This window comes from Aristolochia californica, unplaced genomic scaffold (assembly GCF_029961685.1).
Source record: "Aristolochia californica isolate CCGP_79_NKW_82.1479 unplaced genomic scaffold, dmAriCali1.0.hap1 SCAF_15, whole genome shotgun sequence".
NCBI classification, from domain to species: domain Eukaryota; kingdom Viridiplantae; phylum Streptophyta; class Magnoliopsida; order Piperales; family Aristolochiaceae; genus Aristolochia; species Aristolochia californica.
Genome location: NW_027181826.1, coordinates 21,116,136 through 21,130,927, shown reverse-complemented (window position 1 = coordinate 21,130,927; position 14,792 = coordinate 21,116,136). Strand labels below are relative to the sequence as shown.

Sequence of the window (14,792 nt, the reverse complement as noted above, 5' to 3'; positions counted from 1 at the left end):
AACAATTTCATGTCTTACGTGAAGGAAAAGGATGAACTTGCGGGACCCACAATAATATCTGGCACTACACGTGTTCTACACCGGAAGCATTTTACTCGATTGGGAGTGAGTCGGACAGAGTCCTGACGTTTGTTGCGGTGAGACCGGGTCTTCAGATGTAGACGTGGGCAGCACCGGATCGTTAGATACAAATTATCCGACGGCTAGAAGCACCATAATTAAGAGGATCGAGGCCCTGTTCCCCCGAATTCATTAAGCCCTAGTTAATAATAGTTTGTTGCGTAATTAAGAACTATTTACTTAAACTAATTATTTAATTAATAATATTCAATTAACTTATGAGAGAAAATTTGGTTTTAGAAATTGGACATTTATAGTAGAAATATGTTTCTAAGAACCATCATCATCTCTGTGTTTTTTTCCCTTTTGTTCTTCTTCTTGAACACCACAATTAAACTAGAAAGAGGCAGGGGTGGTGGTGAAATATGCATTAAAAGACGAAACCAGACTGAACAGAGGAGAAGATACACTAGGAAAAAACTTGCTGAAACATGTCATTCGGTAGAATCACATCAACACTGAGGTTACTTGAAGTTCCACATTATTTGAAGGGGCTACCTGTCAGTATAATAATTTACAGTGCGGCCGATGCATGTATACGTACTCCTGCAAGCTGAATTCATATGAACTCCTCGGCATTCAAACAAAGGCCCGTGATTCAGTCTCAGGTGATTTTTCTTTTTTTCTTTTGTACTCACATTTTACTAGGAAGTACTTCTGCACGAACTCCTGTTTTGTTATCAGACAAAGAAGTTTCAGCCTGCCTTTCGGCGAGAAACTTTGCAAAACGAGATCCTTTCTGTTCTTTTTTATGCTCTAGTACTGAGAACGGAAGCCCGGAATCTGTCCGGGATTGTTTGCCAGATGGGGCAGGGGGCATCAATGCCCACACAGCTGATAAGGACTCGTCAGGTTTGTCCATGACATGTAAAAATGACTCATCTGATGTTTCTGCATTTTGAAAACGATAACATTAGAAAGTACTATTCACCTGAATTATCTCAACATACTGAGAAAGAGCGACTCAGAGCACCCAAACTAAGAACATTCAAGTAACTAATACTATCTTTCGAAACTAATCATTTACTTTTAGAACTTTTAGTTTGGATGAGCCCCGCATCCTTTTTACAAATCCTATCTCTCCAAAAGAAAATAATTAAAGGCCATGAAGGCTACACAGAGAAAATATTATAGATAATCTGGGTGATGAGTTAGATGTTTCCTCCAATCAGACTACCCAACTAGGACCTTACAACCACTTGCATTCAAGATAAACAAGTAACTGCACTTAATTTTGTAACCACTCGCATTTACTTTGGAAACAAGTAAATGCACTTGCATTCTGAATGTCATGAGGATTATAGTTGCTGAAAATTTCTGATATGGCCTATCAGCAGCTCAACAGTTCAGGTATCACGTGCACCAAAAAAAAAAAAAAAAACTTACAGAGGTAAGGGAGTCTCAGTTGTGTGTTCTTGATAACAATTTCATAGCTGGATGTTAAGTATACTTGCTTATGTTTTTAGCATTGTAGTTTTTGTAGACCCTTCCAGTATCCCTTACTTTTCAATGCAGTCTCCATCATTCAGAAAAGGAAAAAGAAAAAGAATTGAAAGACCAATTTGCTACCTGAGAACTTGAAAATTGGCTGCAAAGCAGCACAAGGTATGCTGAAGTTGAGATGAGGTATCAGCGTTCCTCGCCCATGCCTTGCATTGCTAAACAAACAAAATGACTGGTCATAATTATGCCCCACTGAAAAACTTAAATTGATAACTTGGCCCTTCAAGACTATTTCTTACAGATGCTGTGATCCCTCACGATATTTAGAAGCTTTGTAAGCAAAAGTAGGATGCTTTAATCAGTCCATACCTTGTTACAAGTCCTATCAAATGACCATCAGAATCGACAACAGCCCCACCACTAACACCTGGATGTACTGCAGCAGTGGTTTCAAGCATTGCCGGGAACCGTCCTTCAATAGTTGAATCTAAGTCATAATGATCAACAGGCCTTTGCATGACAACAACCTTTGCCACCACTCCAGAGGAAACAGATGGTTGGAGATCTGTTTCAAAAAATATGCAGAACAAAAACCAAAACGGATGTGAAAAATCTGGTGTTTTGTAACAAATTGCATAAGAAAAGGCTAAGTCATAAAATGAAGGTGAAGATTAAAGTGTATAAATTACCTGCACGTGGGCCAAAGAGACCATGCCCAATTACGTGTACGTTTGATCCTGGCAAAGGGCAAGCCAACTTTCTCTTAATTGGCCAAACTTCTACAGGAACAGACTCGAGTTGAAGCAAAGCAACATCTAAAGGACCTTTTGAAACATACACTGCTCTAGCATTGCACCAACTTGGGGGTTCCACATGATCTAGCCGAATGCGGATCCTTGTGTAACCTCTATAGCCCAAATCAATTGGATGTCTTGAGTGGTTATCTTTTCCTTCATGGTAATAGATGGGATTCTCAGAGGGAATAGACAAAGGAATTGCGGATTCATCAATGCCGCTTAAGGTTTTACCAAACCTCCATGGCTCTAGAAGGTGAGCATTTGTGAGTATTAGGCCACGTTTATTAAGTATAATACCCGAAGCCCAAGCACTGTCACCAACAGTAACAAGAACAATGGAAGGTAGAGCCTTCTCAAATGCCAGTGGTGAAGGGGAATGGTTAAGATTCACCTGACTCTTTAGAGGGTCTTTTTGCAGGTAAGTCCTCCAAGCATCTTCTATGGCATTCCATGTGATCACCAGCTATTATCAAGAGTTCAGGCACTTATGTATTAAAAATCAGTAGGAAGTTATCAGGAGAAAATGAGAGATGAAAATTACAAAATTCCACCTGAATTTCTGCACCACCTGCTCGTTGTCTTATGGGCCATGTTAAGATACCAACAAGACTAGCATGTTTGCTGAACACCGGTGCACCTTCCATTCCTGACAGGGAAAGAAATATTCATTCAGCAAAAATGCTAGTACAATTCATAAGTATACATAATTCAGCTCACAGCCACAAGACACAAGGTCCAATATGACAAAGCTCAACACCCTACTTCAAATTAAGGAAGTTACTCTTAGAAAAAGCACACCATTGATTATCACACAAAGATCATTAGTATTTCATGATGAGATGAGATATCCCACAGAGTTGCTCGCAAAAGCCAGGGCTATAATCATCTTGTGTCCAGTGACTGAAAAAGACCAGAGCTACTACTTGCTCAGCGACCATTTGCAGCCTTGAAAATAAAATAGAGAGTAATGGTGGAATCTAACTTCCATTACATTCCCTTACCAGGAAGACATCGAACATCAGCCATCAATACAGCACTTTCAGAAGAATCGAGAGGACAACAATTTGCAACTGCTCCTGCAGATACACTGGTTTGAGCAATAAAAGTATCAAACAAGGACATTCAGAGGAGCCACAGTAATCGACTCGCTGTGCAAAAGCCATATAAACTTTACTTTCTTGGGGGTGCATAGCTGGAATCACTTGTAAATTGTTTTATACCAGAAGTCCAACTTAAGAGCTATCATTATTTTACCTATAATTGTAGGAATATGCTTCCAACCTCTTAAGGTCCAAAACACTTTCCAACAGCTCCCCATGTGAGCATATTGCACAACCTCTCCATAGATACAATGCACATGAGAAAAGTATAGTACAGTCTTAGAAGGAACAGCTCCGATTGCAACAATAAAAGGATCTTTTCCCTTGTTCACCATCCAGGTTGACCAAGGACATAGGATTTTTCCAGTTAATAGACACAACATTTTGTTTTAGTTTACCTGTTAAAGAAGTGGACCGGTGAGAGAACACCAAACGGGGAACCCATTACAAGAAGAAGATCCCCTCTTTTAGCTGGTGATGATACATTAACAAGTGGGAGATCCTGAACCACCATTGACCAAGGGTGTCAAGTTCAAAGTATTTAACTCAAGTACATATCATGATTCTATGCAAACTACAATGTCAGTGAGGAAAAATGAGATAAAAAAATTGGTCCAATATATGCATTTAATATAAGCTATCTACCTTTGGGTTTATTGTAGAGACCCCCAGAAAGGCAATTCTAGTTGTTGACATAGCCATAACACCAAGACTACTTGATCCATCCAAATCTTGGTGTCTTTGATTCACAGCCCAGGTCCCAGTTTCAGTTCCAACCTGAAGAAAAATGATGGAACATGTTACTGTCATATGAACTCATGAAGCATAAGAAAATGAGCAAATCTATTTAGGTGAGGATTTTAACTATGAACACATGATTTAACAGTTATGAGGAAGAGTTACGTACACAATCTACATCAACTTATTCTTTTGGCTGTTGATTATGTATAGGATGTAAAGAAATCTTACTTTGGCAAAATAAAACACATTTTGCATTTTTGTCCAGCATTTTATCTATCATTTCTTTTCGTTTTTCTTTCACACTTGATTCAGTGCAGTTAAAGAAGAAGTTCAAAACAAAGAGCATAGGATCAGACTATATATCCTGCAGATAAACAACATAGTCGAAGATAATTTGTTTTAGAGGTGATGACAAATGTCCCCTGGACCTTAGTTATAACTATTAAATCCTTTAACTCCAACAAGAACAACTTGAGTACATGATATCACCTGAAATATGACTCCAACTAGGAGAAAGTAAGCCAAACATGTTACAGCCTGAGCAAGCTCTTATTTATAAGAAAAACACCCACATGATACTAATTAACATTATTTACCATTATGTCCATTTAATAGCTCTTCTAGAACTCTGAAGTTTCTTAAACCTTTGCTGCCAGCAGCAGTCAACCAAAAACAACTGAAACACTGTGGACTAGATGTGGGCTCATAGTCAGCTTTGGTACAGCTGTCAAAGCTGTGACTTCAAGTAGATGATCAATAGAAAGTACATGAACAAATAAAACTCTTACTTTACTTCTGTGAAGTAAGGATAAAAATGGAGAAAATACACATTTGAAACAAGACATAAAGGTCTACTAATGAACATCTTATAACATGGCTTCTGATAATCAAAGGAAGGTGACAAGAAGATATTTCAAAGTAGAGCACTCTTAACACCACTCATATGGACTGTGTGGAATATTATACCATTCCCATAGCAGCCTGCCTATTTGACCCTTTACATCACCATCCTATTTCCCCCTCACGGTTTTTGCCTTTCCAAATATGACTCAAATGGACCGAACATAACATTTTGACCCTTGCATAGCTTTGCATTGGTCTATCTTGCACAAACATACAGTGAGTTTACATGAATAAGAATCATATGAGCTTCCTGTTTTCCAAATGAGGCAATGACAATTTCCATGGGCTACCTGTGTTTGAAGTGCATCCATAATGGACTGGCCATTACTATCACCATTCAAAGGAGCCAACCTCCAACCCATCTCCCAATAACCATGCTCATGTGGAACACCATGGGCTTGAACCATTGATTGGAGAGCAGACGTAGAAGAAGGGACATCAACCTACGCAATCAAAAATCATATAAAAGTAGAAGAGTTAGCTATTTGACAGAGACCTGTTCCTGTCGAACTAAATGCAAGTCTAAACACATGAATCTAATCTGTTATCCTGTGACCTCTAGAAAAGACCAAGTTATATGCTAAATTAGAGTTTAATCTAAGATATCCATACCAAGCTCACATTAAACAGATATCCAGTCTAAATGAGATTTAATAAAGACTGGTTTGAATAGAATATCTATAAAATAAACCTGTAAATAAAAATTTCAAATATGAAGATACAAAAGGCAGTGAGTGATTAATGAAATTGATTGATCATCTGACCAACTAATGAAGAGGTACTAAAATGCACCAACAGACAACAGCTATACATGCAATCCATGATTTTGATATAGACCTCATACACCCAAATCATACTAAAGAGAAGATTAGGTCCCATTCTGAAGAAGTAGACATCGGTCATAATTATTGCAACCATTGAGAATACCATAAGGTGGGTTTTCAAACTTCATGGTGGATACAAATTCGAATTTTCTCTCACTGCTTCTAAGTATTCAAAACATAAATTTCAAAAAAAATATATGTACATTGTCAAGTGCATCACCAAAAAGAATTCATTTATATGTATCTCGCTCAGTAACTTTTTGAAGTTCTTTATTTCAGTTTGCCATTTTTGCATTTTATCATAAATTAACTTCTAGGCAACGATTGCACCAAGTACATAAAAGACAAAGTAACACTTATGGTCTTCCAGAGAAAGGTGGACAAATGCACAATTTTTCTTCTTCCATCTACCGCATCGAATTTATAAGTTGCAAGGAAGATTACATCTGATGAGCTAAAACATATACAAAGAAGTACCAGCACATTATGTAATGAAGGAAGGCTAAATTTGAAGCCTTACCAATGCCAAAAGTTCAGCTGAGACCCAAGTGGGATTTTTTTTGTTCTCTGTTCCGGGAAGAGCATCCTCGCCTTTACTGTCATACTAACAAGCAAGAAATCGAAGCAGTGTAACTTGAAGATGAGAAGGCTAATGATTGGTGCATCAAAGCATCAAAATGGTACAATCAAATGGCTACCTCGGTGAGAATATCAAGGTGTGTCCCAGCTATTAGGTTGGGACGATGTTCATTAAGGCTATAGCGATAGCCAACTGGGAGAAAAGGCTCTATCACCGATGCAGTCGTTACAACTACGGCCGAATCCGAAAAATCCACCGACTTGGGTCCCCAGAGCTGATTTTGGAAGGAAACGTCGACCAGAGAGTTGGGCAATATAAAGCCGGAAGCCGAAAGTGTCGTCTTCCCGAACCTGGAGAGGAAGAAAATAAAAAACTTTACCCACCCAGAACTTTCAACATAAAACAAAGGTTCTAACTACTGGAAAGGATTCTCACTCGTGAAGATGGAAGGCATGTCTCCGTATCTTGAGCCCCTTCGGGTCCTGAAAATACATCCATAGACATTCCTGAACAATTGACTTGAAAGGTATAATAACGCCAAAAGGGGTTAGAGGCTTACAGGACCCGAAATTCTGACCATGACGGCCAAGTTACGAGCAGTTTCGACGATCTTCGGCAGCTCCATATCCTCTTTTTGGGCACTGCATGCGACTCCGATTACTGGTATACTTCAAGCGACAGACTGGGAGGATGACGGCAAGGCGACAATTGAATTAATCTTTTTTTCAGGAAGATAAGATGATGGTCAACGAAGGTAATGAGTATGCTGGAGTCTGAACCGGCGGATTGCCTCCCAGGCCAATCAGATGTCTCCAATCCACTTCTGAGAGGTTGAGTTTCATATTCTAGCTTGTTCAACCAGGTCATTTGTTGAATTCCCCAGTGGGCAAAACAAAGGAGGTTCAAAAGGGGAGAGAGAAAGAGAGAGAGGAAGGGGGGCTTTCCTCTGAATTACGTTCTTGTTCTAGTAAAAATATTATTTTTTGTTAAATAATATATCGAATATAAAATATAAGAACTTTTATAATAATATTTTTCATGTTACAACATATATATATATATATATATATATATATATAATTTATTATATTTTTAGAATTAAAATATTTAATATATGAAAAATAAAAGAAGAAGAAAAACTGAGGGCTTCTTCTTCGCCCTCCTCCCAAGAAAAAAAGAAAAGAAATAAGAGCTCTGGAACTTCATCTGACTACAACAACAGAAAGGTCACACTTCTAACAGATTTTCAGAGCATTATTGTCAAAATCAACTCAAAGACACTGCTACATGGCCACTATAATTTATACACAACATTATTGACAAAAGAGAAGAACAAGCTCAAATAAAACTGCACAAGCTCAGCTATCTTTACCAGTTCGGTTGGAGACAATCTCTAGCATAGAAATAGTAATCCACCGTCCTATAGGATCAGTGGAAGTATACAACGATGCATGAGATGTCGTCTTTGCTCTTCCTAGCAAGAGCTTCTTCTGTGAGATGTTTGGCAGCCGCTTGAGCATCCTTCATGTCTCTGATGGAGTCTACAGCCTCTTGGTTTGACATCACCTGGACAAAGAAACATTTTGTTGTGTTCAGGAAGAATTTTCACCTTGCACATCCTTTATAAGTTTTAGAATTCCCACGTAAGTTTTAGTACTACTAAGATTATGTGCTTTAGTATAATTCAAAATCTAAATTGAGAATTGCAGGTTGATTTCTTATGGGTGGTTTTTAAGCAATCTAACAAATTCAAGACAACTTTTTTTTGACCTTATGACGCACAAAGCATGTCTGCTCTATTCATTTTCATCATCCTATATTGGCCTTCTCTTGTGTTCTCTACTTAAATTTAAGATATTGACAACACTAACAAAAATAATCACCTTCCATAGTCCGTCACTGGCCAGTATGAGCAAATCAGTTTCTTCATCTATCATCTCCACCACCACATCTGGCTCTGAACTAAGGTGCTTCTTCAGACACTTGTCACCAAAAGCCCTTGCTACTGCCAACTGTCCATCAACACGTGGAACATCTCCTGTACAGCATATTGTCAAAGCAAAGCTCAGTCTCACAAGACACATTGAGGTCTTCTATGCGAAAAGGGAAGTGTCTAGGTCAAAAGCATATTAATTTCCCTAGTTACAGTTCTATCTCCTTTACTCCTTACAGGAAGAAAGCCTTCATAGATTCTTCAAGTCCTTTGAAGCAGTTCTTCAAAAAGGATAAGCACGGAAGCAGAAAAGGAGATGCCTAATTTCCAGGGAAAAAATTGTAAAAAGTACCAGACTGGTACCTGGCAAGTTTGATACAAAGCCACCTTTGCTCTCAATAGCATCCCGCTCCTTGCCAGGCTCATGATCAATAGATAGCTGCTTGGCCACACCATTCTTAGATATAACTGCTCGTGAATCCCCAACATTTGCCACTACCAACTTTTCACCGTTGAGTAATATAGCTGTAACAGCAGTGGAACCTCCGCTTCCAAGGTCAACCGCTTTTTCCAAAATTTTACTGTCAGTTTCTTCGTAAGCTTTTCTGATGGCATTTTCAGTTTCTGTCCAGAAGTTAGGCTGCTCCCAACAAGCAACATGAAGAAAAATTATGAGATGCAATTAAAAATACAAAAAATACAGGAAGGTTATACCTGGTAGTCAGCACTTTACCTCCTTCAAGATATTATCGAAAAGATGGGACTGCAAATAATCGGCAACATCATGACCCAAATGACCATCAAATATTGCAAATAATCCCAATTCGCAGTCATGCACTTGCTTGAATTTTGCAACAACATAATCTTCCATGGCATGATATGACTTTCCTTTGACCAGATGGAAGCCATGAGTTATATGCTTGCCAGAAATCTTGCTCTTCCCTTTCCCTGTGTCAGATGGACCAAACCCAGCTTTTGCCTACAAGCAGCATATGAGAACTAACATGAAGGAGCACTCAGGAAGTAGAACAAAACAAAGAAAGAAATATTATGCAGACTTCAGCAGAGGCTTTAGATGTCTCAAATGTTGAAAAGAAAAAAACCAAGCCCCAGTTACAGAGGTGCAAAACAAAAGGATGTTTTCCCTCAAAGTTAAATAAAATAAAAAAATACTGGTTCATCCAGGTTCTAGAGACATTTCACACTAATAGTCAGTCCACATAATTTTTTCCATCAACATCAACAGGATACGAAGCAGTAAATAAATATTAATGCTCATCACAAATAATCTCAAAAACATGTGAAGAATTTAAGGGTCAGAAGAGCTAGGAAAAGATTATTGCAAATAAGTTTAAGAAAGATCAAGCAAGGGTGATTGCTTCTGGTCGTTAAGAGCTCAACTTCACAATGCCCATACAGAAGAAAATCATCTTGCTGATCATCTAGCTAAGCTTAGGGATTCCGCTAAGCACCTTGTTTTGGGAAACTCCTTTGTAATTTTAGATTTCTGACCCTTTGTATCATGTTATTCTTTGACTATGCCCTTTCAATAAAGCCTATCACGATTTTCAAAATAAAAAATTGGTCAATGAATGCATCTTCCTCTTAGAAACTGTTGTCTGAATAAAAGGCAACAACAGTATATTGATAAGTCTTACACTAATATGCACACAGTTTTTTTTCCAATGACTTGTAAACATCAACAAGGATCGTGAGCAATAATAAGTACCAAAATTAATTCAAAATAAGGAGCTTGAATTTGATAGTCCAAAATATCTAATTAGTACATTGAACCAGGGCAGCTTTTACTAGGTGATACAAGGAGGCTACAAACCAGGGACTTCAGTTAGGGGCATAAATATACTAAAAATTAATATTGTAGTTCTTCATAACATTTCATTTCTGTAACAAGAAAATTATGAAAGTTCTCCACCAATAAGCCCTGTGGTAAAACCACCCTGCTTCTTATAAAAGCTCCTAACTTTGACAGATATAATTCACAAGGAGGGCCAGAAATAAACAACTGAGAAGATATAAGTTATTAAAACCATAAGGAGCCAGATGGTCTTTACAAGGTAAGTCAGGTAAGCAACCACAATATCCAAAGAACTGCCTTAAAGGGACCAGGATATCACAATGTCACTAGTGAATATTCATTTCTCTTTTCTTTCAAGAAGTAAAAAACCGGTATAGCAATCCATAACATCATAAACTCGTCTTGTTATCATTTTTCAACACTCAGAAAGTATATTTTCTTTCTTTTATAACCTTGGTTGCATACAAACGCCATGGCCCCAACACCCAGTGCCTCCAACTAAGAAATCCATAGGCAATTGAGCAAAGGCTCAATCCACCACTTAAAAAAGGACATGTACATGTGCATCTAAGGACACTTAGATGATAGCTTCATCCACCTGGTTACCATCCTTTTATCGTTGTCCGTGATCAAAGATATTTTTTACTCTTCCATCTGAAAAAAGTTGATTACGAAGTTCATGGTAATAAAATATTATAGATTCACAAAAACAAGTACAGAAATATTTACAGATGGCGAGGGAGTGACAGATCAATTAAAAAATAATAATTTGCTTCAATCAATATGTCAGCAAAATGCATGTATCTTTCGATCAAAAACATGTAATTTAAGCACAAAGCAAGTTTCCAGCAAACTCCATGCTAGTTTTGGACTGATTCTGCCTTATAACCCTAACCTTTGTAATAACAAGAAGGCTACAAATGTCTAACCAACAAACTTTCTCCTACATAATTTGATCCTAATAAGGCTGCTTCCCGACTGAACTGTTCTACAGATAACTCAGTAGGTCGATTGGGAAAGCTTTTCCGCTGTAAACAGGAGACTTTTCTTATTCCAAATCTTAAAGCATGGAACCGAGAGTGTACATAAAAGGGCCAAGTACGTTTCTATTCAATAAAACATTTCGAAAAACAAGTTTATTCCATAACGTAATTGCTCGAAATCCATGGAACAAAACTTCAGGCCGCCTGAACCAAGAATACACAAAAGGGCCAAGTGCCATTCTGAAATTCGTACTTTCTTCAATGCCCGTGCCCCAACCCCCCTAATAATCACACTCCTCACGAACCTTCCCCTCTCTTATTTTATGATCCCATTCATTTTACTAAATAGAGATCGTTATCCAATGCGATCGGACACACAAATACTCCACAAAAGACCAGCACGACAACACCATCTTCACCCATCATTCCTAGAAATGCGAACCTAGATTCAGCTACAAACAAATTGGGTAATGATACAGAAAAAAAACATAGTAAGTGAAAAAAGGGTACCTTCATCTTATGCAGAATTTCTCTTGCAGTCATGTTTGCTTTTGGATGGAGATGCTAAAAACACGAAGATGCGAAAGAGGATGAACGGGGCAGAGACAGGTGTTTCTGAAAGAGCAGTACGTGTGCGCGAGAGGAGAAGATCTAAGTATAGATCCAAATGTCGGCCGTAAATAACCAAACAATGCTTCCATTTTAAGGGGGCATGTAGAGCAATAGATAAAGTCTTTCAGAAAGAAAAAAAAAAAAAAAAAAAAACGACTTCTGAGTATGAAAGTCAAGGCCGAAAAGGCCAATCCTCGCAGAGTCGCAGTTCTCTATTATCGACAAGGTCTCTCTCGCCTTATCTTTAGAGGTACGAGAAAGCGCCTCGGATCTCGTTTCATATTTCTTTAATCCTTCCTCGTATTTAGCCGAATACAGTCAGCAAATCCGTAATTGACTCGGCCCTTCGCATCTTCTTCCGGAGTTTTATGCCGAATCCGATCCGACTCCAACCGAAACACCCGGTTCGGGTTTCTAATTTTATCCTGTGGGTCGGGGATAAGGTGGGAAAAAACCTATCGGGTTTTGGGTCGGAGATGGGTTTTTCTAAACACGGTCAAAATCCGACCCGAACCTGACCCACATACGGGACAAATATAAAACGAGGTTGAGATGGGTCGGGTTTAAATCGGGTTTATAAGGACGAGGCAGGGACAAGATTATAATGATATTGATTGCGTCGGGGTCGGGTTTGATGATTCAGGTTTTTTAGGTTTGGGTTTTGGAGTCGGTATAATGTTCGGGTTCAGGTTTTGGTAAACCCATCCCCGACCCAACTAGTATCCACCCATAGTTGTGCATTCAGAATGCGATAGACCGTGGCGTGAAGTTTACACTCTACACAAATTGTTTCTAAAAGTTATTCCTGTATATTAAACCTTATACCATTTCCTTCATTAAACTCAACCTCCAATACATCCAATCCCAACCTCTTCTTCATTCTCAATTGTTTGTATTTTTTTCTGGAGATTGTCTGCCTTAAACCTGTCTTCCTCATCGAAGTCGACATAAAACTTGTGTCTTTCTCTTCTAAATTCCAAATTTTGATGAAGAACCATCTCTAGGTAAGCATTTTCTCTCCTTCCACTATTTTTATCCTTTGATCTCTTTGTTCACATTCTTTATCTTACTTCCCTCTACTTTCTTTGCAATGGCTTTCCTTTTATTAGAAGTCAAGGAAACAAAATTAAGGGGATATTTGAAGCTAGAACAGTTTTCATGTTTTGTATTTTTATATATAGATTTATTTATGTTTTTTATTGTTTGTATTATATTTCAATACAGGTGCCTAGAGTTTGGAGTGTGTTTTCATGACTTTTCTTCTCTTTTTGTTTTCTAGATGCATATATTTTACTTCATCGATACTAGGATCTTCAATGCATTATTATAAATAACAAGTTCAAGGATTTGCTCATGAGAAACAATTTTTGTTTTTTTGTTGAGAAAAACTATTTTTAAGCTTTTTCTTTTTTACTATGCACAAATCATCTTTGATTAATCTTTAATCCAATAAGATGAAATTGCAGTGATTAACACAAATATGATTTTAACACAAATAAGTTTACTTGTATTGTAGTGATTAAACTTTTTTTTTTTTTTGCCTAGTGTATATAGCGACAGAGGGTGTTCCAATGAAATGAGTGTGGAAGAGGGTAAGAGAGTGAAAAATCCAATGGATAACAAGAGTTGGGGATGAAGAAAACCAAAGGGAAAAAGTGAAAAACTCTTCTTTTTTTCATTTCAATTTTCTTCTTCTTTTTCCTTTTCTTCTCTATCTTCTTCCCCTTTTCCATGTCAAATATTAGCCCGGTCTGATACTATGTTAATTCTTAAAGCCTTCACATAAATAAAAGAGATCTCAAGAGAAGGAGAGAAAAGGAGTGGAAAAGAGGAGAGAAGATAAGAAGGAGTGGAGAAGAGGAGAGAAGATACGAAGGAGAGGAGAAGAGGAGAGAAGAGAAGAAGGAGAGAGGAGAGGAAAAGAGGAGAGAAGAAAAATAAAATTTGAACACAGTGTCAATAGTTAAAACAATAAAAAATTTATATTTATATACCCTTTTACAAAAACTTCATTTTCCTTTTCATATTTTCTTTACAATGAGAGCTTCTTGGGTTCATCAGAAAAAAATAACCCTTCCTATACTATTCACAAAACGCTCTCCCATAAAATGCCTGTGAGAACCAAACATATTATTGCTCATATCCATAGTGTGTGTTACAAGCTTCCATTTATATTGAATGTACAAAAAACTTGGACTTTGGTTCATTCTTTGTCCCTCAAGTCATATGAAGAAGCATGTATTTCTTGGCACACCTAACATGTACGTGAAGAAAAGGTTAGTGCACAACTCAATAGATGCATGCAATTCAACCCAATCCACATAGTCGATAGTACCTATGATTTTTCAATAGCCGAATCCGAGTCGCATGACAAACGACATATTGTGGTAGTGAACGATTATGGCATGTATGATGATTGTGTAATCTTTGTTTGCTTTTGCGGCACATCCTATGATCTCTCACCTCCAACCCCCACTAAATACTCTTCTTATGAGGTTTACCCACTTGCCTTCTATAGTGAGAGGGGAACACTTCAGTTGCTTGCTCCATGGGTGGGGCTTTTGTGTATAGTCTAATGTTGGGTAGAAGATATTGTTGAAGAATAAATATAAAAGAGTCTTACTTGACTCTCATGGAAAGAAGCTACAACCAAGGAGAAATTTTAGAATTAATAGACTTCTATTTTTGTTAGAGTTGTTTAATAATTGTAGGACTTATCTTTTACGAGTTGAGGGAAAAAGGAAAGTCCGTGTATAATTAATACTCCATGTATGACTAGGAAATATCACTGAATAATAGAGTCCTTGCAAAACTTTAATTTTTTTTTCTTTCAACAACTAGATTTTTGTCAGTTGTCTCCAAGTAGGACCCCCACTACCACTAAGAGTCTTGTGGATTCTACTATGAAGTATGAAGTATTCATGGTGTCAGTAGATTGTT

At 37.7% G+C, this 14,792-nt stretch overlaps 2 protein-coding genes across 5 annotated transcripts; both read right to left on the bottom strand.

Annotated features, from left to right (window-relative positions):
* Positions 1-484: 484 nt before the first annotated feature.
* LOC137951606 (glyoxysomal processing protease, glyoxysomal) lies at positions 485-7,381 on the bottom strand. Of its 4 annotated transcripts, none has more exons than XM_068798382.1 (14): positions 7,068-7,381; positions 6,944-6,990; positions 6,627-6,858; positions 6,449-6,532; positions 5,395-5,547; positions 4,106-4,237; positions 3,859-3,962; positions 3,362-3,447; positions 2,912-3,006; positions 2,388-2,823; positions 2,253-2,300; positions 1,933-2,128; positions 1,690-1,778; positions 485-1,011 (listed from the first exon to the last, which is right to left on the bottom strand). In XM_068798382.1, exons 1-14 carry the CDS (start codon positions 7,131-7,133, stop codon positions 755-757), a joined length of 2,025 nt encoding a protein of 674 aa, XP_068654483.1. In that variant the 5' UTR covers positions 7,134-7,381; the 3' UTR covers positions 485-754. The 4 variants fall into 4 exon arrangements, with proteins under 4 accessions (XP_068654483.1, XP_068654485.1, XP_068654486.1 ...); XM_068798384.1 differs by having other exon boundaries at positions 2,253-2,606; positions 2,752-2,823; positions 2,929-3,006; positions 7,068-7,380; XM_068798385.1 differs by having other exon boundaries at positions 2,752-2,823; positions 2,929-3,006; positions 7,068-7,380.
* A 306-nt stretch (positions 7,382-7,687) lies between these two features.
* On the bottom strand, positions 7,688-12,057 carry LOC137951379 (probable protein phosphatase 2C 39). The gene is made up of 5 exons (XM_068797995.1): positions 11,751-12,057; positions 9,175-9,420; positions 8,805-9,081; positions 8,392-8,546; positions 7,688-8,074 (listed from the first exon to the last, which is right to left on the bottom strand). Exons 1-5 carry the CDS (start codon positions 11,781-11,783, stop codon positions 7,937-7,939), a joined length of 849 nt encoding a protein of 282 aa, XP_068654096.1. The 5' UTR covers positions 11,784-12,057; the 3' UTR covers positions 7,688-7,936.
* Between the last annotated feature and the right edge of the window lie 2,735 nt (positions 12,058-14,792).